The sequence below is a fragment of the Dermacentor variabilis genome, chromosome 11 (assembly GCF_050947875.1).
Source record: "Dermacentor variabilis isolate Ectoservices chromosome 11, ASM5094787v1, whole genome shotgun sequence".
Lineage (NCBI taxonomy): Eukaryota > Metazoa > Arthropoda > Arachnida > Ixodida > Ixodidae > Dermacentor > Dermacentor variabilis.
The window spans coordinates 105,974,165-105,999,261 of NC_134578.1; the positions used below are offsets into that span (position 1 = coordinate 105,974,165).

The 25,097-nt window shown below is 46.6% G+C and overlaps 1 protein-coding gene across 8 annotated transcripts in view; it reads right to left on the bottom strand.

Annotated features, from left to right (window-relative positions):
* The window catches only part of LOC142564977 (uncharacterized), a 124,550-nt gene that overhangs the window by 85,824 nt on the left and 13,629 nt on the right, over positions 1 to 25,097 (bottom strand). For 6 of the 8 annotated variants that reach the window (XM_075676208.1, XM_075676207.1, XM_075676206.1 and 3 more), the window contains exons 3-5: positions 22,649 to 22,700; positions 4,790 to 4,822; positions 4,620 to 4,714 (exon numbers count right to left, since the gene is read on the bottom strand). The exons of the other annotated variants lie outside the window; for them this stretch is intronic. In XM_075676208.1, the coding sequence (XP_075532323.1) occupies positions 4,620 to 4,714; positions 4,790 to 4,822; positions 22,649 to 22,700 (180 nt within the window). The remainder of the gene's footprint in view (positions 1 to 4,619; positions 4,715 to 4,789; positions 4,823 to 22,648; positions 22,701 to 25,097) is intronic. 8 annotated transcript variants of the gene reach the window in all.

The window sequence follows — 25,097 nt, forward strand, 5'->3', positions numbered from 1 at the left end:
ATCTTGATTTCTCGTTTAACCCTGGTGCACTGAAGCAACCTATTAAATTTCTTGACTCAATGCTTGTTCGCACTGGTTTGCTATTGCGAGAGCTTCTGAGAGGGTTAATGAAATTTCTACAAACGGTAATCGCTCACGCAACTGATTATTTGTGGTTTTTGAGACCAGCTGGCCACGTACCAGTGCATCAGTGGGCCTTCTAAAGCTGCGATCACCAATCAGGCTTCGTAATGTAGCAGCGTGCTTGCCCAAAGTCTCCCCTGCTTGTTGAGCACGGCGACTGAACCGCTGACGTGACACAATGACATTTACTGAACGCTCGCAATGATCACACAGCATGTAAATTGCACGATCATACCTGGTGCTCGCCGAAGCGGTGTCAGCCACGGAAGAGGTATAAATGCTCCCTCCTAATTATCCTCGCTCATTTCCTTCCTCTTTACTCTGTCCCAGTCCAAAGTAGCAGGTCAAAGTTAGCTTTAGCCCAGACTAACTTTTCTGCATTTCTACATATAAATTTGTCTGTTTATAACTGCTCACGACCACTGTCACTCTTCCAGAAATAACTTGCCCTGTTCAGCTCAATCGGTGGCGCTAACAATCGCAAGCTAACCCCCTTTTTGTGGGCATATCATCAAGAGAAGCTGTGGTGCAGGCACAAAAAAAAATATTCGGAAGAGAGTGGGGCGGCTCGGCCACCGAATGGGTCTGCAACGTAATGACGCTCGCTGACGAGCCCGGACACTCACTATACCACTGTACGAGCTCTACTACGCACATCGTGTACCGGCGGCTCAGGTTAATTTATTTTTTGTGCCTCTATAGCTATACACTACCGTGTAAAACCTCCGGACAAGCTTGGTCACAGAAGCTAGACTATGTCGAGCGTAGTTAAGGACGTTCGCGCCGCCACATTGGAGATAAGTGAATTTTTAATGTATTTACTCTCAATACGCACAAATATGCAGAACTGTTAGGGCATTTGACAATTAGTTTCACTAGGAAAAAAAATAAGCACCCTTTGTTTTTCATTAAAAGAAGCGAACGATCCATAGTTTTCTTTTTCACTATAACCCAATAGTCTCAACAGTTGCTGCATTTACTTTGAAATAAGCACCTAGCCTGTTTTCATGCAACACAATCATCTTAAGACACGCATCACAGTATAGCTCTACGGGATGAAGGTATGCCAAAAATAACCTGTTAAATCATTGCACGTTAGTGCCATAGCTCTCTAGAAGAATTCCTTATGTGAGCCATAGCACCATGGTTGTATACAAGCAATGAAACGGCGGAGTTTCTGTTACTGATGCAAACTCCACAGCAGATCACCATTCTATATGTAATATATTATCTAAAAGACTTCTTACAACAATTTATAGTGCTTGTGTTAACACTGCGAAATTCGTTGCTATGAAGTATTACCGCACCTAGTGCGACAACTATGCCCTAAATTGCATCATGCAGGAAACGCTATCGGCCTTTTTAACTAACAACTTATATTAATATACTCTACATACGCTCCGATGTGATTATCCCACTGTTTTGTATTCTTCAATGGAAGCTTTCTTGGCCTCTTCCTACGAATTTTCTACTGTGTTGCTGCTGTCTAGTACAGCACGTTGGGGGGTGGTTCAAAGCGCGTGCATAGATGACAGCAGCGCGGCAGAGAAGAAAGGAGATGCGAGAAACTCGTTTTGACCTTTGGGGCGCGTCGAATGTGCACAATATCCTATGCTGCTACATGGACGTAGCCACATTAGCCTTCTCTAGTGGTAATTATCCTTGATCACCTGCAAAAGCATTGCAGAAATTGCAATGCTTACCTTTCTACTAACGCTCAGCTTCAGAGGGAAGCTAGATAGAATGGTAGAGAGGAGGGAGGAGACGATGGAGAAAATGGGTAGATCCGACGCACTTGCCAAAGAAGTAAATAACAGCCTTGCCAGTCATCGGTCGCAGTTCCCATAAAAAAAGGAAGGGGATGCGAGGTTAGGAAAAAGGTGACGTGAGAAGGCAAGCAAATGTTTCGACTTTAGACGGTTGCTGGCTAACGGGATAAACTTAAGTTCGAAGTACGTATGGTACGTTTCTGCTGTTTCTTGAAAATAAACACAACCCAAATTTCTCAAGTGGACAGCTTTCGCTGTGCGTGCAGAAGCAGAGGAGCATTAAAGCCCACCCTAGAGTCTAGGTGACACTGCTGAAGCGGTCACACCTCAAATCAACCCTGTGCCCACCGCGATAGCTTTGCGGCAATGTCATTGCTCAAGAAAGCGCACTTTTTCCCAACGCGGCAGCCGCATTCCGATGACGGCGAAATATAAAAAAAAAAGTTCGATAACTTCGATTCAGGGACAGTTGCAGAAGCCGCTATCGCCGCTCCGCTGGAGCACATGATTCCGCGTCCGCACCGAACGGTAGTCGGAAGAAGAATGCACTGAGCCAGAAGTTCGATGCTTCAAAGCGGTACAAAAGCGCCTTTAGTGAACGCGGTGTTGCCTTAGAAACGAGCTGTTTCTAAGGCTCAGGCGTGCGTCGCTTGCTCAGGCGCACATTTCGTTGTCGCGCCGAACGCTGCGTTGCTCGACGCTCACCGTGTCCGATGCGGGGCGCGTAGTCGCTGCACCGTAGCCCATTGTCTTACACACCTTGGCGGGTCGACGGGAACGCTGTCGCGTTCCACTCTTGAAGGCGAAGCTTAAGCGTCCTCCAATTTTTTTATTTACTTATTGCCGTCGCAATGAAGCAGTACATGGCGTGTAATCACTGCTGATACATGTTATAGCTGCAATTCGTAGGCGACGAGGCGTCACAGACTAATCGGACGCGAAAGGGAAAATCGTGTGCGGAAACTGCGTCGTCATCTCAGCAGAAGGCCTGTGCCAGCTGCTGTATAGGTTACATCGCGTTTGAGGCTCTGCTGTTGAGAACACCCAAGCGTTCGCTGTCAGCGCTCTTCCTTTTTAGGATTCAATACTTAGCCGCTCATGGCTGGCACCACAATCCCTTCTAAGATAGGGCATATTGTCTAGGTACACAGGCCAATACCGGGTGCAATATTTTACGCATTCGCGCTGACGTCACACCCGTTACAGTAATTTCATTGTGGACGCCGGCATAAAAGACATTGCTGGTGCCTTACACGAACTGCTACACAGTCCGTACTGCGCGTATAAACGATTTTAAAGGGTTCAGTGAGAACATACAAAACAGATAGAATCAAAATTAACTTTCGAGTAACCGCTAAAAAAAGAGGGTGCGTCTTTCGCTGAGAAATAAGTTTGATTGTGGATTAGTTGCAGTCATCGAGGAAAGGATAAATAAGTATGTGTGTTAATGCCCCCTTCCAAAGGAAGGAAGGACAAAAGGAAGGGGGGATGAGGTTAGGAAAAAAAAAAGTGACATGCAAAGGCAAGCCAATGCTTCTACTATAGACGGTTGCTAGCAAACCGGATAACCTTAAGTTCAAAGTACGTAAGGGCCGTTTGCGCTGTTCTTGAAAATAAGCACAACGCAAATTTGTCAAACTGGCAACTTTCGCAGGACGTGCAGGAGTAGAGGAGCATTAAAGCATAGCCTAGGGTAAAGGTGTCACCACGGAAGCGGTGTCACATCAAGTCAACTCTTTGCCCAGTGTGGTAGCTTTGTGGCCATGTGATTGCTCGAGGAAGTAGGTTTGGTCCCCTTCGCGGAAGCCGCATTGCGATGACGGTGAAATAAAAAAATTGCTCGTTAACGTAGATTTAGCGACACGTTAAAAAATACTACACCATCAAAATTAATCCAGAGTCCAACACTACGGCGCGCATTATAATACGATTGTCGTCGCAGTACGTAGCTCCATAATTCAATTAAAGTGTAATGTTTCTGCCACGATACGATATGCCATATGAGGGAGTATTATGGTCAACCATCTCAGAGGTCCCGAAGTATGGCGCAAAAGAACGCATCAAGTAAAAGCTCGCCCTGTACGTTCTATGTAGTACGAATACAAATAGCAGTGGTGCACGCAAGGTAAAGTTTACCGTCAAGTCACCACCCTTAAACATTCGTGGTCAACATCAGCGCCAATTATCGTCCATGAAAGAAAACGACAAAGAAAGCTTCACTTACATCGATTCCGACGCTGCGTGGGACCCGCTATTTTTTTATATACAACACTGAAATAACTTAATTGAAAAATCTCTTATGCCAAATATGTCCGGCATCCATAATGTTATATGATTCGTTCGGATCTTCTATGAAACATTCGTGGTTCTCATTTAAATCAGCACGGACATATACGATTTTGGTAAATAGTGTATGTGTCTTTTCTAATAGTAAAGGTTGGAATTAACACATATATTGCACAAATTCTGTACTTACACATCACACGGAGCTGAAAGTACTAGAATGGTCTTTCCAGATAAATCGCCGCCCCACTATATATTGTTTGTTCTCGTTCGATATTAGTTGACATCGTATAGACAGAAATTGTATCCTTGTACTGCACTTCCGAATCACATTACTCCCTTCTTTATTGCTTTAGTCCTTCAGCGTAGTAAGAAATGAAGTCAAATAAAATCCACTCGAATCGTTCACACCGCATTGGTTTTAATTAAGAAGTCAGTACTTACAGAATTGGCTCCCCATATGAGGCCAATCGAAAGAAGACAACTTCCTCCATAGTATGAAATAAAAGCTACCGTGCAGGCAATGTCAATTGCGCTTGCTGCGGACAAAAAAAAACAGAAAGGATATCCTGATTAGAAATACACTCGTTTAACACACAGTGGGCTTGACAAACCTTCTCCGGTAGCGAGTTGTGGAGCTAGGGCCTCTGCGGACAAAAGAGACACAAAGCATTTTCCTAAATACAATACGTTCGTTTCTGAAAAAAGGATCATGACACGCCGTCACTGTTAGCGTGAGATAACTGGGCCCTACGTTAGAAGAGCTAAATCTTCAACAACCTCCAACCCATTAAATTACTGGAAGCACGTTCCTGAAGGCTTTATATACTTTGTAGATCGCTTTTGCTTTGTTCTAATTAAGCTAGCATTCACTATAATAAAAATGTGACATTTACGTAATCCCCATCTTTCACGTTTGCAAGAAGTTGGAAACTGTTGGTTCTGTTTATATTCATGAATATGTCCATATACGTAGCCACTGTATTGCTTTTCTCCTTGTAACAACTAGCACCACAAATGACTGCGGACCCAGGGTGTATATTGTCACTGTGTAGAGAATGTGAAGAACAATACAGTAACGAAACGTTTGAACAAGCAATGCTGACTGCTTATTACGTGAACCTGTGCCCATAAAAAGAACAACATGGTTGCTCCCTGTTTGATAGGAACAGGTTGAGCATGAAAGTGAAACGTGTCTTCAGACAAGCTGTTGCATGCTTGCTTCATGAACTCACGGCGCGCTGCAGCGAAAGGCGCACGATTTACGGGTAGGCGACAGTGTTGCAGGTTTGCTTGGCGCACGGCGCCCTGTTGGCGAGCGGATTCCTGCTGCCGAGTGATTTCGGATGAGGTACGGGTATTTTTCTCCGGCTCTGAAGTATCTTGGGCGTCCAGTTGAATTACGACACACCGAGCTACAGGGATGCGAGTGGCAGAGATCGTAGCGTGCCCCGCGAGCGCACGAAGGCGTTCTGCTTCGCGCTGGCGTGTCTCTCGCCAGACCAAAGCGAGATTCGCCCGCCGACGTCTTTTCCGTGCCACTTAGCGCAGCATTTTACTTATTTCCGTTGCAATGAACCAGTAGGTGGTGTGTAAGCACTGCTGATACATGTTATAGCTGCACTTCATAGGCGACGAGGCGTCACAGACTAATCGGACGCGAAAGACAAAATTGTATGCTGAAACTTCGTCGTCACCTCAGCAGAAGGCCTGCACCACCTGCTCTATAGTCTACATCGTGTTTGAGGCTCTGCTGTTGAGAACACCGAAGTGCTCGCTGTTTGGCGCTCTTTCTTCTCACGATGCAATACTTAGCAGCGCATGGCTCGCGCCACCATCCCTTCCAAGATAGGGCATATTGTCTCGGCACACAGACCCATACCGAGCGCAGCAATATTTTACGCGTTCTCGCTGACGTCACTCCCGTTGCAGTAATTTAATTGTGGACGCCGGCATAAAAGACATTGCTGGCGCCTTCCACGAACTGCTACACAGTCCGTATCGCGCATATAAACGATATTAAAGGGTTCGGTGAGAACATACAAAACAGATAGAATCAGCGATAACTTTCGAGTAACCGCGAAACAAAGAGGGTGCGTCTTGCGCTGAGCAATAACTTTGATTGTGAATAAGTTGCAGTCGTCGAGGAAAGGATAAATAAGTATGCGTGTTAATGCCCCCTTCCAAAGGAAGGAAGGACAAAAGGACGGGGGGATGAGGTTAGGAAAAAAAGTTACATGCGAAGGCAAGCCAATGCTTCTACTATAGAGAGTTGCTGGCAAACGGGATAACTTTAGGTTCAAAGTACGTATCGGCCGTATGTGCTGTTTTTTGAATATAAACACAACGCAAATTTGTCAAGCTGGCAACTTTCGCTGGACGTGCAGGAGTAGAGGAGCATTAAAGCATACCCTAGGGTACAGGGGACACTACGGAAGCGGTGTCACATCAAATCAACTCTTTGCCCAGCGTGCTAGCTTTGTGGCCATGTGATTGCTCGAGGAAGTAGGTTTGGTCCCCATCGCGAAAGCCGCATTGCGATGACGGTGAAATTAAAAAAAAACGCTTGTTAACGTAATTTTGGGACGCGTTAAAAAATTCCACACCGTCAAAATTAATCCGGAGTCCACCACTACGCACGCATTATAGTACGATTGTCGTTGCAGTACGCAGCTCCATAACTCAATTAGAGTTTAATACTTCTGCCACGATACGATATGCCGTGTGAGAAAGTGAATGGGGTCAACCTTATCAGAGGTGATGAAGTATGGAGCGCAACAACGCATCAAGCTAAAGCTTGCCCTGTACGCTCTGTGTACTTCGACGACAAATAGTAGTGGTGCACGCAAGGTAACATTTGCCGTTTCAGTCAACGGTCTTGTGATGGACTAAACGTTAAACAAATTAAACATTCGTTGTCACCATGAGCGCTAATTATCGTCCATCAAAGGAAACGGCAAAGAAAGCTTCACTTACATCAATTACGACGCTGCGTGGGACCCGCATATTTTTTTACATGCAACACAGAAATAAGCTTATTGAAAAATCTGTTATTAAAAAAATCCTATTGAAAAACGAAGGAAGGATTGTCCCAATGCTGCAAACACAAGAGCCAAAAATTAAAACACCCCTAGTGAATAAGGAACAATGAAGTCACAAGGTAGCAACCTCCCGAAGTTTCTTAACTGGCGTAGAAAGGCTTAAGCTGCACAACATGAACTACTTCATTTCGGGAGCAGCGCCGCTGTGATTGCGTAATGCTCTCTCGTAGGACCTGTGAGTTCACTGCGCCAGTGCGTGGGTCGATCTTTTACGCTGCAAAATAGCGTCGCACAAGTTTTTCACTAAGTCCTTGACGGTGAATCAGGGTGAAAACCAAAATTCGGTCACAAGGCTGGTATTCCCAGTACCATCGTCGGAGATTGTAGTGTCGGCTGTACGTATTTTATTAGCTCCTGATGCGCAGGCAGGCCAGGTGTCGTGCTTAATCGGCCCACTGCCAACAGGCGGCGGTATCGAGATTCCATTCGTGGGTAACGTGTGGCAGCATGGCATCGACATTCGTCGTGTGGCTCCTCCCGTAAACCAGCTTGAACGGCATGATCTGTGCGAACGGCTTGACATGCACCGCCATGCTGGATGCAAAAGTTACGTAGAGAAGGACGGCATCCAACGTGTTGAGCTCGACGCCGACGTATATAGCTAGCATGTCAGCGAGGGTCTTGTTCAGCCGCTCCGTAACGCCATTCGTCCGAGGTTGGTAGGCCGTTGTCCTCCTGTGGCTTGGCTGGCTGTATTGCTGAATCGATTGGGTAAGCTTCGCTGTAAAAGCCGCTCCTCGGTCGGTGATGAGCGCTTTCGCGGCACCATGTCCTAGCAGGATATTTTCGACGAAGAATTCAGCAACTTCGGCCGCGCTACCTTTAGGCAGAGCTTTCGTTTACGCGTATTGGGGCAAAGTAGTCGGTAGCCACGACGATCCACTTATTCCCAATCTTGATGCAGGAAATGACCCCAATATGTCAAAGCCCATTGGTCAGAACGGAAGGTAAGGAGACTCGATCGGTTGTAGCTTTTCCGCTGGCCTTATTACAGATGTCTTGAGTTGCTAACAATCCGTGCATGTCTTGATGTAACGGGCGACAAATACTTCACTTATATTCTTGCGAGCGTACAGGAAATGTGAGGCGCCTGGTTGTCTAGCTGATCATCATATGGCCCGAGTGCGAGAAGGTAGTTCTCGCGGGGTGGGAAAAAACGGTTCTTTGCGAGGACATGGTTCAGTAGCGAAAATGAAGGCAGTCTATGTCTAAACGCACTTGGGAAAAGAATTGGTCCTCCCTTCCCGGTACATAGGAAGGCTTTTTAGCTCCGAGCCTGTTCGCTGCTGTTTAGCAGAGTCGTCGGCACATATTGCCCCAGGATGTGGTCCTCATATTGGTCGTCTTGCGGTGGCGGCTTGGTGGGACGCGAGACAGGTATTCGGTATCATAGTAATTTTGTTCGGTCTTGTAGGCCAAGCTGCCGTCAAAGTCCTGCAATCTAAGGCTTGAGCGTGCTCAAACGATAGAAAGGTATCCTTTTTCTGTCGTAGAATAATTGGCTTCCGCTTTCGATAGTCAGCCGCTAGTGTAATCTATGACTCTGTCTCTTCTTTGGACTAGCCAGGTGCGGTAGCGTACACTTCTTGCCTCGGTATGCATTCCCGTATCGGCGTTTAAGCTGAAGTTGGCGAGTGCTGATGCTGACTGCAGGCGCGGTTAAACCCTTGGAACTCTTGCTATTGCGGCGCTTGCCACTTAACCTCGCCCTTTGATTTCGTGATATGGGTCAGTTGCTCGATAATGCGAGAGAATACCCTAAAAAACGCCTAAACCCGAATGTACCCTAAATACCCAAAAACACACAAGCAGGCGTGACACGTCTGCCACTTTATGCCTGCCAGGACCATATCGATCACGCGCTGGAATGTTTTTGGTGCCGACGAAAGGCCAAACGGCATGACCTTGAATTCGAAGAGGTTGTCTGGCGTAATAAGGGGGATTGTTTCTATATCACTCTCGTCTATTTCGGTTGGCGAGTAGCCACCGTTAAGATCCATCGACGAAAAATATTTTGTGTCGCAGAGTCCCTCTAGTGTGGTCTATTCGGAGTAGGGCGCAAATGTCGTTCTTAACGCTCCTGCTCAGGCGATGGTAAGTGACGAGAAAATGGGGACAGCAATCCTTCTTCCTCACCAAGACAGAAGTGGGCGCCCACGTGCTTTTTTACTGCTGTGTAATTTTATGCCGCAGCATTTTATCAACTTGGTGTTTTATGGCTTCAAGTTTCCACGTTCCAACTCGGTACGAGCTCTAACCCAATGGCCGAGAGCAATATTCAGTGATTGTACTTGCTTATTTACCTTGTGCCTGTCGAATCTTTGATGACGCTGCAAAGCAGTCTTTGTACTGGATTAGACGACTTCGAAGCTTATCCTATACATGCCTTGAAAGGCTTCATTTTATTTCGAAAGCTGGTTCCTCAAATATGCAAGTCGAAGTAGATAGGGCTAAGTGCTAGAGGACCAAAAATAATGCTGGCTTTCCAAACTTCCATGATTTCTGAAATCATCGGGCCCTTACCGACGTGTTCGAACTCCTAGTTGTGTTAATTAGCCCCACTTTCGCTTTTGCTTCGTGCAGTCGAACGAACCCTCTAGCGCCGCAAATTTTACGGTCGAGCAGCGGACGTTGGTCGCTCTCAATGATGCCTTCTACGTCTGCGCGTGTATCGGTGCGGATGCAAACGACAATGCAGGAGCGAGGCAGGATGCAGACTTGATCTTCGAACACACTCAAGGCACGCTGACTCCGAGAGATCTTCGGCGGTATGGCTTGATTGTCTTGCAGCGTTATCGACTTCGACTTCCAAGTCGATAATTGCGCCGTTTCGGTTCGGAAAGTCAATACCAAGAAATACTTCTAGTGAACACACTGCTGTAGGATAACGAAGGTGTGGCAGGTTGGGTCCTGTGATGAACGGGAATTCTTGCCGTGGAAGTTCTACTCGGGATCATCAGGCGTCCTCCAACTGTCCGAATTTGAAAGGTTTGCCACGCAGTCTTAGCCTTTTTCAGCTGGGTGGCAGAGGGTTCACTCATGGCGCAGCAGAAGGCTTTTGTGTCTACTAGAACTGTGACTTCGCGCATATCGGGAATAACGTCGAGGTCTGTGGTTCTTTGCCTTACGTTACAGTTAGATCTTGGCGGCGGATCACGGCTTCGTCTGATGGACTTCTTGCTAGTACGTCGTGCAAGCAGGTCTTTTGTCGGCGTTGTCTTTGCTCTCAGCACTCACCCGGATGCCGGCGTGTCGTTGCTCGTAGTGACAAAGGCCACTTCCCCATCTTCGTTGACTGCAGAGGATCTTCGACATTTTGACGAACAGCGAACGCATCAAAGTCGGCTGCTGCTTTGATATCTCCGGATATTGGCATACGGGCTGGCCCGGGGCTCCGCTGGCGTATGGCCGGCGCTGCAGCGGCAGGTGACGTTCTGGTAATGGCGAAAGGCAAGGTAGTTGGTGTCTCCACTGAGCAGCAGACAGGTATTCGGTGATACGACAAGGCCATTAACCTTGTTGTGGGCGCGACGCGTTGACGGGGAATCGTCGTAGTCCCATTTCACGGTATGTGCACCGCCGGTAGACGTGACCAACTTCTCTGCCGATGTAGCAGAGCGGGAGTCTATCTTCCTTGGGTAGTTTCGCTGGGTAATGGTGCTCCAGCTGGCTGTGGTGGCGGCGGACCACAGAACTACGGCGTGAGGGAGCCCTGGTGTGCTCGCTGAGGTCGCTTTGAGAGCGCACGACGGCGGCGTAGGTCGTTTGCTTCAGGCAGGGGCTGTGGCGATTCCGGCTGCACTTTGTAAACTCACAATGACTGCTGGATTTCCTCTCGAGTGATGTCAATGATCAAGGCAACCTGAGCCTGCGACAAATTCTCGCACAAATTCTTGCGTAGTCACGCGCAAGTCGTTGGTGCCAAGTGCATGGACATCATACTTCTGCCCAACCGTTTGGCGATCACGTTGTCTGAAGCGCATTTGCAGCTTCTTCTGAATTGACTTTGCTGGGTAGCGCATCAGTCTGCTTCACCGGCCTCCTCACGAAACATACTTTCTCTACCCCCGGCTATTCAGGGTCAACATGGCGAAACAGTCGGATCGTCTTCTGAGTGAAGATGGCGACGTTTTCATTAGGTAGCTGTGTTATACTTTATAGAAGGAGTTCAAAATTTTTCTTTCTGTATGAAGCTCGTAAAGGCCTGAGGAAATCTGCTTCGGAACAGTTCCCACGAGGTTAAGGTTCAGTCTCAATTCTCAAACCACGTCCGAGCAGAGTCATACAAATACAAATAGGCATGGCCTAGGTTGTCCGTGCTGTTCAAGTCGTTCAGTGTGACTATTCTTTAGAAGGCTTCCAGCCATGTATCTGCGTCTTAAGCGAATGATCCACGGAAGACAGGGGGCTACGAAGGTTGTTGCTGCATGACAGGCGACGCTGGAGCTCTAATGGTGCCTTCTGTCTTAGCGTTGGTCGTTGTGCTCTGCTCAGGCAGTAGTCCGTGCTCCAGGGGACGTTTTTTAGGCAGCGGCTACCTCGATAGGCCATGGCGACGGTGGTGTTGTCTTCAGTGTGTGAGTTTGCCCGGGACGTCCGGTACATGAGCGCTAAAGCTGCTCCACCATATGTCACGTTTTAGTGAAGGTGAAGAAGTAGAGGGTACTGAAAGCTTTGAGAAATCAAAGCCAACTTTTTCTTCCGGAAACCTGAGGCCAGGAAAAGCATGGAAAATCAACTCATAACGGTAGCCGTGCGCACAGTCGGCGATCGCCGAAAATCTGACCTGCTGGCCACAGGCGTAGGCTCGTCATTCGTGACTCGTCGAAAGTTCCAGGTTAATTGCTCGAGCCCGCGTGCCCTGCAGAAAAGACTACACAATTCACGCTACGCATTCAATCTGAATATAAACTGGTCGGCGAAAACATACTAAAACAGATTGATTTGAGGATAGCATTCGAGTGAGTTCGAACTCATGCAGGAGCGTTTTGGCCTGAGCGATCACTTTAGTAGGGGGTGAATTGCAGTCCCCGGGAAAAGTATAGATAAAAATTTTAATATGTACAGAATAAATCAATAAAAATTACTCAATAATTCTAACGGCTTATTATTTATTGAATGATACATGCGTGTAGCAATTGTAACATGGCATAATGTATGGTGTCCCAAATACACGGATGTTTCATTTGCAGTTTATTTTGCGTTGGCCTTCGGATCACTAGGAGGATAAAGCAAGCAGTGGTTTTTGAAAAGAAAATATATTAGACCTTAAACGACGCTTATTGCGTATTATTTGTTGCAAAATACTTTCGCTGCTATTAATTTTAGTGACCTTATACATGAGTGTGGTCTCTTAAAGTTACGCTTTATGTATGTTACAATCGGGGCATCAGGCAGCATACAAAAGGCGACATATAGACAATCATACATAGCTGCAGCATTGCACCAAACTTGCAAATTTTGACGCAAAGGCGAAATATTCACAGTGATAGCCTGATTTAGCGCTAGGGCTTGGAATTGTTAAATGGTGCAGTAAGTATTCCTTGCAGTCAGTACAATCAAGCGGGCCAAAACTTGTGGCACCCTTAAAAGCTCTAGCACGCAACGTACGGCCTCCAATGGCATCGCGCCCGCACCACTGCGTTGCCCGTCTTTTTGTGCACCTTTAGAGCCACGTTAATCTGTCGCATTATTTGATACGAAGTGTTGAGCATGCACTGATGAGTCGACATGCAAAAAGCGGCCACAATGAGCAACACTTGCAGTATTAACTCGCATTTGGCGAGCCGCCAGTATGACCTAAAATATTTTGAAAAGGCTGTGGACCATCATTCTTCAGCTAATTTCCCCATGTCTGCGTAATTTTTGCTAGAAAATCCTGACCACCTTTTTCCTTTCAAGGGTCCCAGAAACGGAATAATGCATAGACCGTACGCATAGATGGTCCGTTCTCCAACGGATTTTTCATTTTCACGCTAACACCATCCGTGGACTATAGACTTGAATATACGGTACATAACGTAAAGAAATAAGATTTCTATTCGCGCCTGGCATTTATTTCACAATAAGCACACAAACCACATATACATGCTCTTACTGAAAGACAGTTGAAGAATGGGAAAGCCGTGCTGATACCGATGTATTGAGTGTCATAATGCCTTTTTGATGCCTAACGCAGCTAAAGACATGACGAGCTCATTTATACATCTACACCGAATTAGATGTGTGCCTTCGCTTAACGAATTTTATTGCTCCGTTGAAGACATAAACAAGAAATTCTCCTGCAGACAAAGCAAAGTTACTTTTGGTAAAACAAAGTAATAAACGTGGTGTTTGAGACGGTTTAAATGATTAAGAAATAAGCCTGTGCCTCGCATAATTGCAGTCGGTATTGGTTCAAAACGCATGTAACATGCTCTACATGCATTATAAACGTAGAAGGAGGTCAATAGTCAAAGACTTAAAGAAGTAAAAAGGAGGCCTCCTAGAACATATGATTCAGTTATTTATTCAGTGGCAGTGTAAAGTAATGTAAGGTAAGTGGCAATGTAAGGTAGAGCAATGTCCCATTCCTGGTCGTCGTCTGAAACGTATTTGGACAACAACTCTGCAAAGATGCGGTTAAAACGATCAGTGAGGCCGTTCCTTTGAGGGTGGTAGGATGTGCTAAATTATGTGAGCAGGCATGCATGATGTCAATGAGCTTGGCCAAAAATGTACGGCTGCTGTCTGTTAGCAATTGGCGCGGAGCACCTTGCATACCAATTATGTCATGTAGGAGGAAGTCCTCAACATCAGTTGCGCAACTGGTCGGAAGAGCGTGAGTTACGGCGAAATGGTTCGCGTAGTCCGCCGCGATTGCAACCCTCTTGTTTCCTTATGCAGATTCCGGAAATGGGCCGAGAGGGTCTAAGTCGACACGATGGAAGTGCTCGGCAGCGAGGTCGAGCTGCTGCAGGAAACCAGCGGGGATCTGGGAAAGCTTCTTCATCATTGGCAAAGTTCCCAAGATGTGACGTAACGTCGCACGGAACAGGCAAATCCCGGCCGGAAAAAACGACGTACATGGTCATAGGTTCGAGATACGCCGAGGTGTCTTGCCGTTGGTGCGTCGCGAAGCTCTTCTAGGACGGATGAGCGGAGCTGTTTAGGCATTACAAGTACGAACTCAGAGCCGTGCAGGTGAAGGTTACAACGGTACAGAGTACTATCGTGGAAGATTAGGAGGCGTAGAGTAGCATCGGCCGGAGAGTGTTCCAAACGGTCAATGAATGCTCTGATGTATGCGTCAGGACGTTGTTTGTCGGCGAAATGAAGTAGCAGTTATACAGGGAATACGCAAGCAGCACTGGCAATATTGGAAGAGTCAGATTCGTCAACAGGGTAACGCGACAAGCTGTTACCGTCTTGGTGTAGGTGGCACGACTTGTGCAACACGGAATACGAAAATTCTTGTACCCTCAAAGCCCATCGACCAAGCCAGTCGTTAGATCTTTTAGCGATGAAAGGCAGCAGAAAGCGTGATGGTGAGTGACTACGGAAGAAAAGCGACCGTAAAGGTAAGGACGGAACTTCGCAACCCCCCATAGTACAGCAAGGCATTCTCGTTCCGTAATGGAATAGTTGCGCTCCGAAGGTGTGAGGAGGCGGCTCACATAAGCAATAACGCGATCCTGACCAGGCTGGCGCTGGGCTAAGACGGCACCTACGTCATGACCGCTGGCATCTGTACGCAATTCTGTAGGAGCATCAGGGTCCATGTGGGAGAGAATGTGTGGTGAGGAGAGAAGAGTGACGAGACAAGAGAAGGCGCCGGCTTGTGTAGTACCCCACGAGAACTGTACGCCTTTCTTCAAAAGATTACTGAGGGGTCTAGCAATTGCCACAAAATCTTGAACAAAACGACGAAAATACGAGTATAGCCCTAAAAAGCTTCGAACATCGCCGGCTGTTTTCGGAACCGGAAAGTCTCGGACAGGGCGGGTTTTGTCGGGATCAGACTGTACTCCGGAAGCGTCAACGAGGTGACCAAGAACAGTAATTAGGCGGCGGCCGAAACGACATTTAGACGAGTTAAGTTGCAGCTTCGCCTTTCGAAATAGATCAAGTATAGCTGTCAGACGCTCAATGAGAGTGTCGAACGTGGGCGAGAAGACGATGACGTCGTCGAGGTAGCAGAGACATGTGGACCATTTGACACCTCGGAGCAAGGAGTCCATCATACGCTCAAAGGTGGCAGGGCATTGCATAATCCAAACGGCATTACTTTAAATTAGTATAGGCCATCAGGTGTGATGAACGTGGTTTTTTCGCTGTCCATATCGTCAACAGCAATCTGCCCATATCCAGAACGAAGATCAATAGAAGAGGCGCAGCTGGAACCGTGCAGTCAGTTAAAGGCGTCGTCAATACGTGGGAGCGCGTAGACGTCTTCCTTAGTAATGTTGTTCAGATGGCGCTAGCCTACACAGAAGCGCCACGTGCCATCCTTCTTCTTAACCAACAACACAGGTGACGCCCAGGGAATTGAAGAAGGCTCAATTATGTTTTTATCTGGCATTTTGTTAACTTCACTTTGAATTACTCGGGGTTCCGACGCAGAAACTCAATACGGTCGTCGGTGAGTAGGAGTAGCATCGCCAGTAATAATCCAATGCTTGAACGCGAGCGTCTCGCCTAAACGGCGATCGTCGAAGTCAAAAATATCTATGTAGGCCGAAAATACTTGGTAAAGGTCTTCAGCCTGCACAGGAGACAGGTCGGTCACAACGATTTTCTGTATTTGGGATCGGCGGCCGAGGATGGCACGATGGGCCTGCTAAGCTCGCAAGAAGCATCAGTCAATAAAGTTGCCACGTGATGGTCGCCGAGACAATCAACGTTGGCAAGGCAAATACCTTGATGTAGAATTTGCTTTGCAAATCCAAAGTTACAGATAGGCATGAAAGTGCGGTTCGCAGTAATAGCAAGTATACTGTGAGGCACGGTAACGTCATACTGTAGTGGAATGTCGGGCAGAGGCGTGACGAGGTACTCGCCGTCAGGAACTGGTGGGCAAGAAAACAGTTCAATGTAGGCTATTGACTTTGTTAGCAGGCGAAGAAAGCCGGTGCGGCGTAAGCCGCACTGGGGTGCGTCAGAAGGTTCTGCGAGATTCGGCAACTCAAGGCGAAGGGTACTGGCAGAGCAGTCAATAAGAGCAGAATGCGCGGAGAGAAAATCTAGGTAGAGAATTAGTAATGGGGGCAATGAGCAATCAAGGTGAGGACAAGAGTGTGGCGGCTGGCGATGCTGACGCGTGTCGTACACATGCCGAAAATAGGCACAATTCCGCCATCCGCGATGCGGAGGACGAGTGCCGACGCTGGGGTGAGGCGCCTCAGTCGTAGTCGGAAGGCAGCACTCATAATAGAAAGATGTGCTCCTGTATCGATGAGTGCCGTGACAGGATAGCCGTCAACGTCAACGTCGGGAAAGTATTGGTTCGTAGGGTATCTGAGCTGAGGATTCGAAGGCAGGGTCGACAACGCAGCTTCACCTGTAGGAGCTACAGTACCTAGTTTTTCGACTGGTTCCAGGAGGCGATAGGCGGCCAAGAAAAGTGACGGGGTTGGGGCGAACGAGACTGATGGCGTCGAGGTGAGGGCGAGCGGCTGTAGCGAAGGTTCGCAGCTGGAGCATCAGCGGCAGTGGGTTCATGAAGGGTGGCACGGGGAACAGAAGTTCCGAAGATGCGGGAATAAGCGGCCGTGTATATCCGAGGAGGCGGTGGCCCTCCGTTGCGGCAGTGCCGAGCGACGTGGTCGATGTGACGGCAGTGGAAGCAGACGGGCCTCAAATCATGGGTACGCCATTTGGACGGGTTGTGGTGAAGTGCGGCAGAAAAGGACTTCCGGGGACGAGGAGCGCCGCTAGAGAACTGGGCAACGCTGGGTTGAGACGTTGAACACACGGAGTTCAGACCCATGTTCTCAAATTCCTGTCTCACGACGGCCTGAATCATCGCAATTGTGGTTGCTGGCGGATCGGGAGGCATCGAGGAGAAAGCTCGTGAACAGGCGGCCTCAAGCTCGCGGTGAACAATGCGGGTTACGTCGTCACAGGTAGTGGTCTGACGCGGTCGACCCTCACATGTCCACGTAGCAGCAGTGTTGGGTAGCCGCGTCATGTGGTGTGTGATACAGCGGCTCTGATCTTGTTCAAGGCGATGGCATTCTTTTATGATGGCGTCGATAGCCGAGACGTTGCCTGAAACAAGCCAATTGAAAGTGTCGTCGGCGATGCCTTTTAACACATGTGCCACTTTATCTCCTTCAGACATTGTATCGTCAGCTTTTCGGCATAGAGCCAACACGTTGAGTATGTATGAAACGTACGGCTCTTTAGATGTCTGAACACGAGACGCAAGAGCCTTTCTCGCAGCAACCTTGCGCACAATAGGGTCGCCGAACAGTTCCCGTAGTTTTTCTTTGAAACTGCCCGAACTGGTTATCGCGCCGTCATGCCACACGCGTGAGGTGCCGCCGAGATAAAAGATGACATTGACAAGCATAATCGTTTGGTCACATATCTTATTAGCACTGGCGTGTTCATAGAGCTTGATCTATTCGTCAACGTCCTGTCCCTCTAGGCCAGAGAACACACCAGGGTCGCGGTGTTGGCAACCGTGACGATTGGAGCAGTAGGACAAGCCGAAGCCGTTGTATAGGCGGTCTCGTCACCGGGAGGCATGGTGACAAGCTCGATGTACCGACCACTTCGGAGTTCCGTGGCGAGGACGGGGATCGCTATCTTCAACCAGAATGTTACGCGTGGAAAGACATAGACGAAAGAGGCTATTTACAGGCTATTTCACTGGAGTCAGACAGCCAGGCCGACACTCGCTCGTGCCAAGGGCACAAACCCACTTCATCGTCGTTCTCGCGTTGGCTCGTCTCTTGAGCATCCTTCGATGATATCGTAATGATGCTCTTACAAAAAACATATGTATTTACTTATATTTACATAGGATAAGTGCCTAACTTGAACCGAAAACAATATGGTGTCTAAGTTTATACGCGACTAATCTTTCACTTTATGTTCACTTGAACAAGCCCTCTCAAAGTGTCCGTCTTCATGCCAGTGACCCAGGTTCCCAGGAATGGGAACGCTGACCAGCTGTTCGTTCGGAGGAGGGGGAGTTGGAAAGGGAAACGTGACATCGAAGGATGGCATGTACGGGTTGAGTCGGATGACTTTTACGTTGTGCGTACGAGTTCGATTAGAAGCTGGCTTCAATACGAGAGAGGTAGTTTCATAGGTCATCTCTAGGACATGGTACTAAAACGGTAAATACCATCGTAACACGGGAAAAGACATATTAGATGAGCGGATACGTCGAGGCGGAGTCTATAGTAGTACAACGCAACCAGAAAGGTGGTAAGGTTTGGCGCCAGAGCGATGGTATGGCGATTCTCAGCCACCTGCGACTTGACGAGTGCCGCGCAGCGGGAAGCAGTGTGTGACCTTAAGACAAGATTATCAGCGATGCTGGACATTGAACGGCTCTGCATTGCTGCCAAAAAGTTCTGTCTGGTGAAGTAGGAAGCCGCGGACCGAATTTCGGCAACTGAGTCCTTAGGACAAGACAAAAAACTTACAAATTAAAACAGAAAAGCGGGTCCCTGAGTAGCGCACGTCCGCTGGTGGCACACTTCGTCGTTAAATCATTACAAGATCTCACTGAAGAGATCAGATAGAATTGGCTGAACTTTCCGAGCCAATTAAAAAGGAGAAAGTAAGGGAAATTCGAAATTGTACCGAAGGAAAGATTGAGGATCGAAGGACTAAGAATGGATGCAGAAAGAAATCAGTGAAAGAAAGAAACTTCGCATAGGACAAGGCAAGTTCTATATACTGAAAGATAAGCAGGATAACGCCATCACCCATTTCATCAATGTCGTAAAAGCAGCGGAATAATTTTGTTCTGACCTCTACAGCAGGCAGAGGAGCCATGTTACCTTCATTCTTAGTAGTGATGAGCAGGATACAGAGGTTCCTTCTACAGCTAGCGATGATGTTAGAACGACTATGAAAGACGGAACCCGGGGAAAAGCGGTGGCACAAGATGGAATAACAGTCGAAATAATCAAACATGGAGCAGATATCATGCTTGAAAATCATGCGGCCCTATATACGCGATGCATCACAATTTAAGGTGTACCAGTGAGCTGGAAGAAGACCAACACAAGAAGGGAGGCGTTAAAGAACTGAAGAATTATAGGCCCGTTACTTTACTTTCAGTATTGTGTAAAATATTCACCGAGATAATTTCTAGTAGAATCAGGGAAATAGTTGACTAGTCAAAGAGGAGAACAGGCTGGCTTCAGGAAAGGATATTCTGCAATGTATCACATCCACGCCATCAATCAGGTAATCGAGGGATCTGCTGAGTGCTACGAACTTCTCTAGATACTTTTCATATATTATGGGACGGCACTTTATTGACTAGAGATACCAGCAGTGCCAAAGGCCTTGCTTAATCAAGGAATGCAGAAGGCATACGTGAATATCTTGGGAATAATCTAAAAAGGGACGAATTAATTGACGCTTTATGTCAGCGCACATAGCAGATTTGAGATGCAGGAACCAGGTACTATACTGATACGACAATATATTTAGACCTTTAAATAAAAACATGTCATCAGTTTCATAATACTATCGTTAATATTGTATTTAAAATTACTAGCGAATGGAATGCCTAAGATTTTTTCTTTGAATCGCGCATGTCCGCATTTGGACAGTTGAACTGCTGCGACGTCAATTTATTGAATTTTGTGGGCTTCTTTAAGTGGTCGACGTAAGTTAAAAAACACCCCTAATAAATAACAAAATGGTCGTCTGAGGTTGTGAAGCCTGCTTCAAAATCGGAAGTTTCGGCTGAGAAGCAAAGCATTGAAAGACACAGGAAGGTTTAGCACTGCACGGATGCTCTTTAGACTGTTTTCAACAAAATTCAGGGGTGAAATGTCGTTGGCGGCATCTGCTGCTGAGCGCTCTTAACAGCACCATGGCAGCTGCAAGTTGTGTGGCAACGCTTGCATGATGAAAAGCGTCACCAGTGGGCATTGCATATTCTCAATTTGTAGTACGGTGATTCAGAAATATAGCACTGCCAAAAAAAGTTAGGGAATTAGCTATTCACTGGATAACTCGCGCGCAGTAAAAGAAGCACCACACAAAACGCGGCGATAGCGACGAGCGCAGTCGTCGATCGTCGAAATGTGGTCCGCGGCTCAGACGGGTCGGCTACGTATGCGCGACTCGTCGTACGTGCGAGCGCGATAGCTTGTGGGCGGCGTGCGTTCCACAATTCATACCAGCATATTCACGAGAAACATACCCTGGCTTTGGAGTAACGCTACGGAATAAAAAGCGCGCATATTTTGGAGTGGTCCTGGGTATAGTGCCACCTCCTAATTTGCGCTAGTGTTTAGCTGGGGAAAAGAAAGCATTCGCATCTGACACTATTTCGACATCAAATGCACCAATCATTATTGCGTTCAAGCTGCTTTTATGCTTTTCTCTGCCGTGTTCGTGAAAGTGCGAAAACACTGCAGGAGGAAATTACGATGATTCAGTACGTGTTCCAAAACACAGAAAGCGGTGTGAAACGCTGCCAACGTACTTGGAGCAGTGGCATATGCGCAGACGCGCCGCACGATTGTTGCCAGCAAGCACACTCCATTCGCGCAAGCAATGGGAATTATCAACGATTGTTTCGCTGTAGAATGGGCGAGAACCGTCGAGTGAGTTCCATACATGAAGGTGGGGTTTGAGGCCGAATGATAACGACGTAACAATGGTCAGCCGTTTCAAGGTGAAAAAAGACAGGCGTGTCAACCAATGTCAAAGGGAAAGATGACGAAGTCGACGTACCGGCATATGTACTGACGTCGGGGTAATAATTATGAGGCAACGTTGCAGAATTGTTATATTTTATTAATCCTTAGTTTTTTTTAATTTTCGGACATTGCCATTATGGCAATTCGTAAATGCTGTGGCACTGCAAGTATGACTACGAATGTTATTCACATGACATTGTTCTCACGCAATTTGTTTCGATGACAGGTAGTTTCATTTTTATTTATTAATAATTTTATACATTGCTGTCTTTCGTTCACTCATGCAAAATCAGGGTTGAGTAAGCGCGTGTGTTTTGTACATTTGGGCACTCCTGATATAGCCCAAACAGGGCTGGAGAACGCAAGGAAGCACTTGGTTCGAGCAAGCATATTCACATTTTCCTAAGCATGCGAGATTGGCGTAAGAAAAATTGCTGAAGAAGTAATGAAATGATGCGCTGCTGGACAGTGTGTGATGTTAATTTGCTGCTGCTTGTGTCCTAAGCCTCAAGGCAAACGAACGATGATAATTTACCTGTGTAGCCCACAAAAGGTGTTTGCATAGGTCAGTCTAAAGAAATACGCAGGTCTTCCCTCTCCCCTTCTTTTGTTTCCGTTGGCCAAATTTGCGAGATTCTTTATGAATATGAAATTTCACACGGTGGTATTTATGCTCGTTAGATGTGTAAAAAATGACGCTGTTACTCTGTTGCACGCATGTTTAACATTGCCTAGCAGCGGACCCTACAGTAAGAAATGCCTGCATGTTGAGTAAAAAGAAATGTAGAAAAGTGTTTCCGATATTTCAGCTGGTTTACTCAGGCACATACACGGCGCCTTCGCATCTTCAGTACGAAAACTGGCGCAGTAGCCTGGCTCAAGTGAGGCGCTGTGCTGCTGCTCAATCTGCGGCCTCTCTGAGCACATTTTAATAGCAATATACAGATGCGAACACTACGTTAGCAGCAGCACACATGTCTACACCCAATTTACATGCTTCTGGAATATTTCTGAAAACAGATTTGCTTGGTCACGAAATGCACTTTTCCAGCATTACTACTACATGATACACGCAGTGTAAAAATGTCAGACTTTTAAAAAGAAATGTTCTTCATATTCTTTAAATAGGCACTCGGGTGTGGCTTCCTGCATGACCTTTAGTAGGTTGTTTCCCGTGTGCATGCAAGGGTAATGGCCAATTAATAATTATCTCATTTCTTCTGTTCATACGACGAAATACGTCCGCATGATTGTTTCCCTCATGCCTCTCAGAAACCCCAAAATGCAATGTTTTTGAAGAGCTCTGCACGTTCTATTTGGTATTTCTTAGAAAGGTACTAGTATGACAGATGAAGAGGTGGTATCAAGAAATGGTCAAACTTTACTCACACGGCGTAGAAATCATACTGAAATTATGGGGCCATTCCTATCTTTCAATAATGGAGAGCTTACTGATAAGCAATCATGAGCAATGAGATCAAATGCTTACCCAATATCTGCACCGCGAAGAATACCGCAATAAGATAAAGCACATTGTTTATCTGAAAGAGAATATTCATTTTGTCAATAGATTTGTAAGCATCTTACTGTTGGCTAGGAACCTGTGAATAGTATTTTTCGAACCCGACTAAAGTATATACTCTAGAGACGGCATCAAAATGTGTACGCATACGAATCGAATACATTTAAATAATCGGTAGAATAATGACTTATATGTTTTAATACACTGTTTGACAAAAAAAATTCGGATGAGAAACTTCACACAAGTTACGTCTGGGAATGCGAAAGCATTATAGTCGCTTTGGTGAAATGTTTTCCGTTCATGTTGCCGACATGCACAAAACTTCTTTCTGCTGATTCGTTGTGTGTGCGTGCGTATACGTTGGCCACAGACTGGAAACATTCTGACCATTTTCGCGTCGAGAGTCCATCGTACTATGAAAAACACTGATGAATCGCTAAGCGCAAGTGACGCGTTCGTTGTCACGTGACAATGACGCATGCGATAGGCACATCTTTCATTCAGCTAGAACCGTGGAGCCGCCTAGACGTTGTCGAAGCATGCTCGCGTGGAGCGTTAAACCCCTCCCCCCCCCCGGCCATGCATAACTTTACCAAATGTTATTTTGAGTCATTGATTTACTTTCATTATAGGAATCCCCCACAGAAATTTAACATCAATGCGCCGTCGGTCATTTTTGGTACCATCGCTTCAAGGTGACGCGGACGACGCCGGATTTTCGCGTATTGTTGCATTTAATTTCTTCGCATTAGATGTTTCTTCAAACATGAATAAATTAGAAAAAGGGTAAAAGAGAATTCTGTGTACTGAATTAAGTTCCTACTTATCAGTGGATGTGGATATGTTATTTCACCATCCCTCGTATCAAAATCGGGTACGAAAGGGAAACAGAATGCATAGCAATTAACATATTCACTAGTCAATTCAGTACTATTCTACATTGGACAGAATGGTGCACAGAAACATCCGCGATAGAATGCGGTATAGAGATGACGCCCCGTAACCATACGATATTGAAGCAGTGGCACACAAGCACCTGTGTCACAATCTGTAAGCACGATCAACACAGCCTCATAGAGGTGTAAATGCTTGATCTTAGCGATATATCCGTCTAGTCTAAGGGTATAAATGGTAAAGATGAAAGGCTAGCTGTTTTACAATGTCATGTTTCAAGTGCTTACTTGTCGGTGGTGATTATGCGAACGCATGTAAAAATATGCGATTTTTACATCATTACCCATTTTATTTGAGCACCAAATTGAGTAAAAGGAGATTCGCTTGGTTATGAGAAATTTTGGATGTTCGAACATCCCCACTGACGCCTTGAGGAGGAGCGTGTACGCTTGCATCACGCTCGTTCCTACCAGGCTGCGCATAGCAATTTTTAAACCACGTTAACACAGTTCAAAATCACTGTCTAACATAAAAATGAGGTATGTTTTCGGAAGGCCAGCACCCTTCTATGTGGTTGCAATTGCTTTATCATCACAGGCAGCTTCATCGATAGCATATCGTGGGGCCCATTGAATAGCGTGCAGATTGCGTAGGCGTAAAGCCATTGCTGATCCAACGCATTTATATTATGCAAAAGAAGTATTTTTGCGTAAAAAATGCAGACGTGAGTATGGTATCGCAGAAGCAGTGTATGAAAGACAACAAAACTGGTGTGCGCTAGGTTGTGCCTTGGCATACGGTGCACCAATGCCCAGAAGTTTTGCAACGCACGGAGGGGTTGGTTCAATACTATACCACGAGACCAAATGGGTACGTGCGTTCATTTTTATTCCAAGCAACGAGCAGCGTTCACATGCCGTTTAAGTGAAAAGGTACCATTAGGCAGTTGTGCAACTATTCTTAATTTATCGTTGTGAGAGTAAAAGATCCATAAGGTTATACAGGCGAGGAAGGCATTTCAATTTATATCGTAAGCTGAAATTTACATTTTATATCGCTGCCTACGCAGCCCATCCGACCCATAGCGACCTCCATTTCTTGCCAGGACTTCGTGGCATCAGCAAATGCCGGGCCACCGCTGTGTCGCCTGATACAGAACAGTTCGAGACCACACAAGGCGTTTTGCTGCGAACGCTCAGGAACCCAACAGCTAAGCGAGGACGTCACCACGTGTTTGCAATGCGTTCACTCCCACGATAAAAATAGCGGCGGCCTCACAGAAAAAAAAAGAACAGAAACAAAGTCACTGTTTTGTCCGAAAGGCGAAGCATCCTTTGCGATAGGAAATTAGTGTAGAGCTATACGAGATAAGGATCGCAGTTTTATCAGCTCTATAAACTTGTGTTTGTCCGCAGCCGTCGTTTAGTGGTAGAGTGCCAGCCTCGGCTGCGTGAGCTTGAAGGTTCGATTATCACCACTTTCGAGCACCCACAGGTTCAAAAGGGCACAAGCGTTCCCCGGC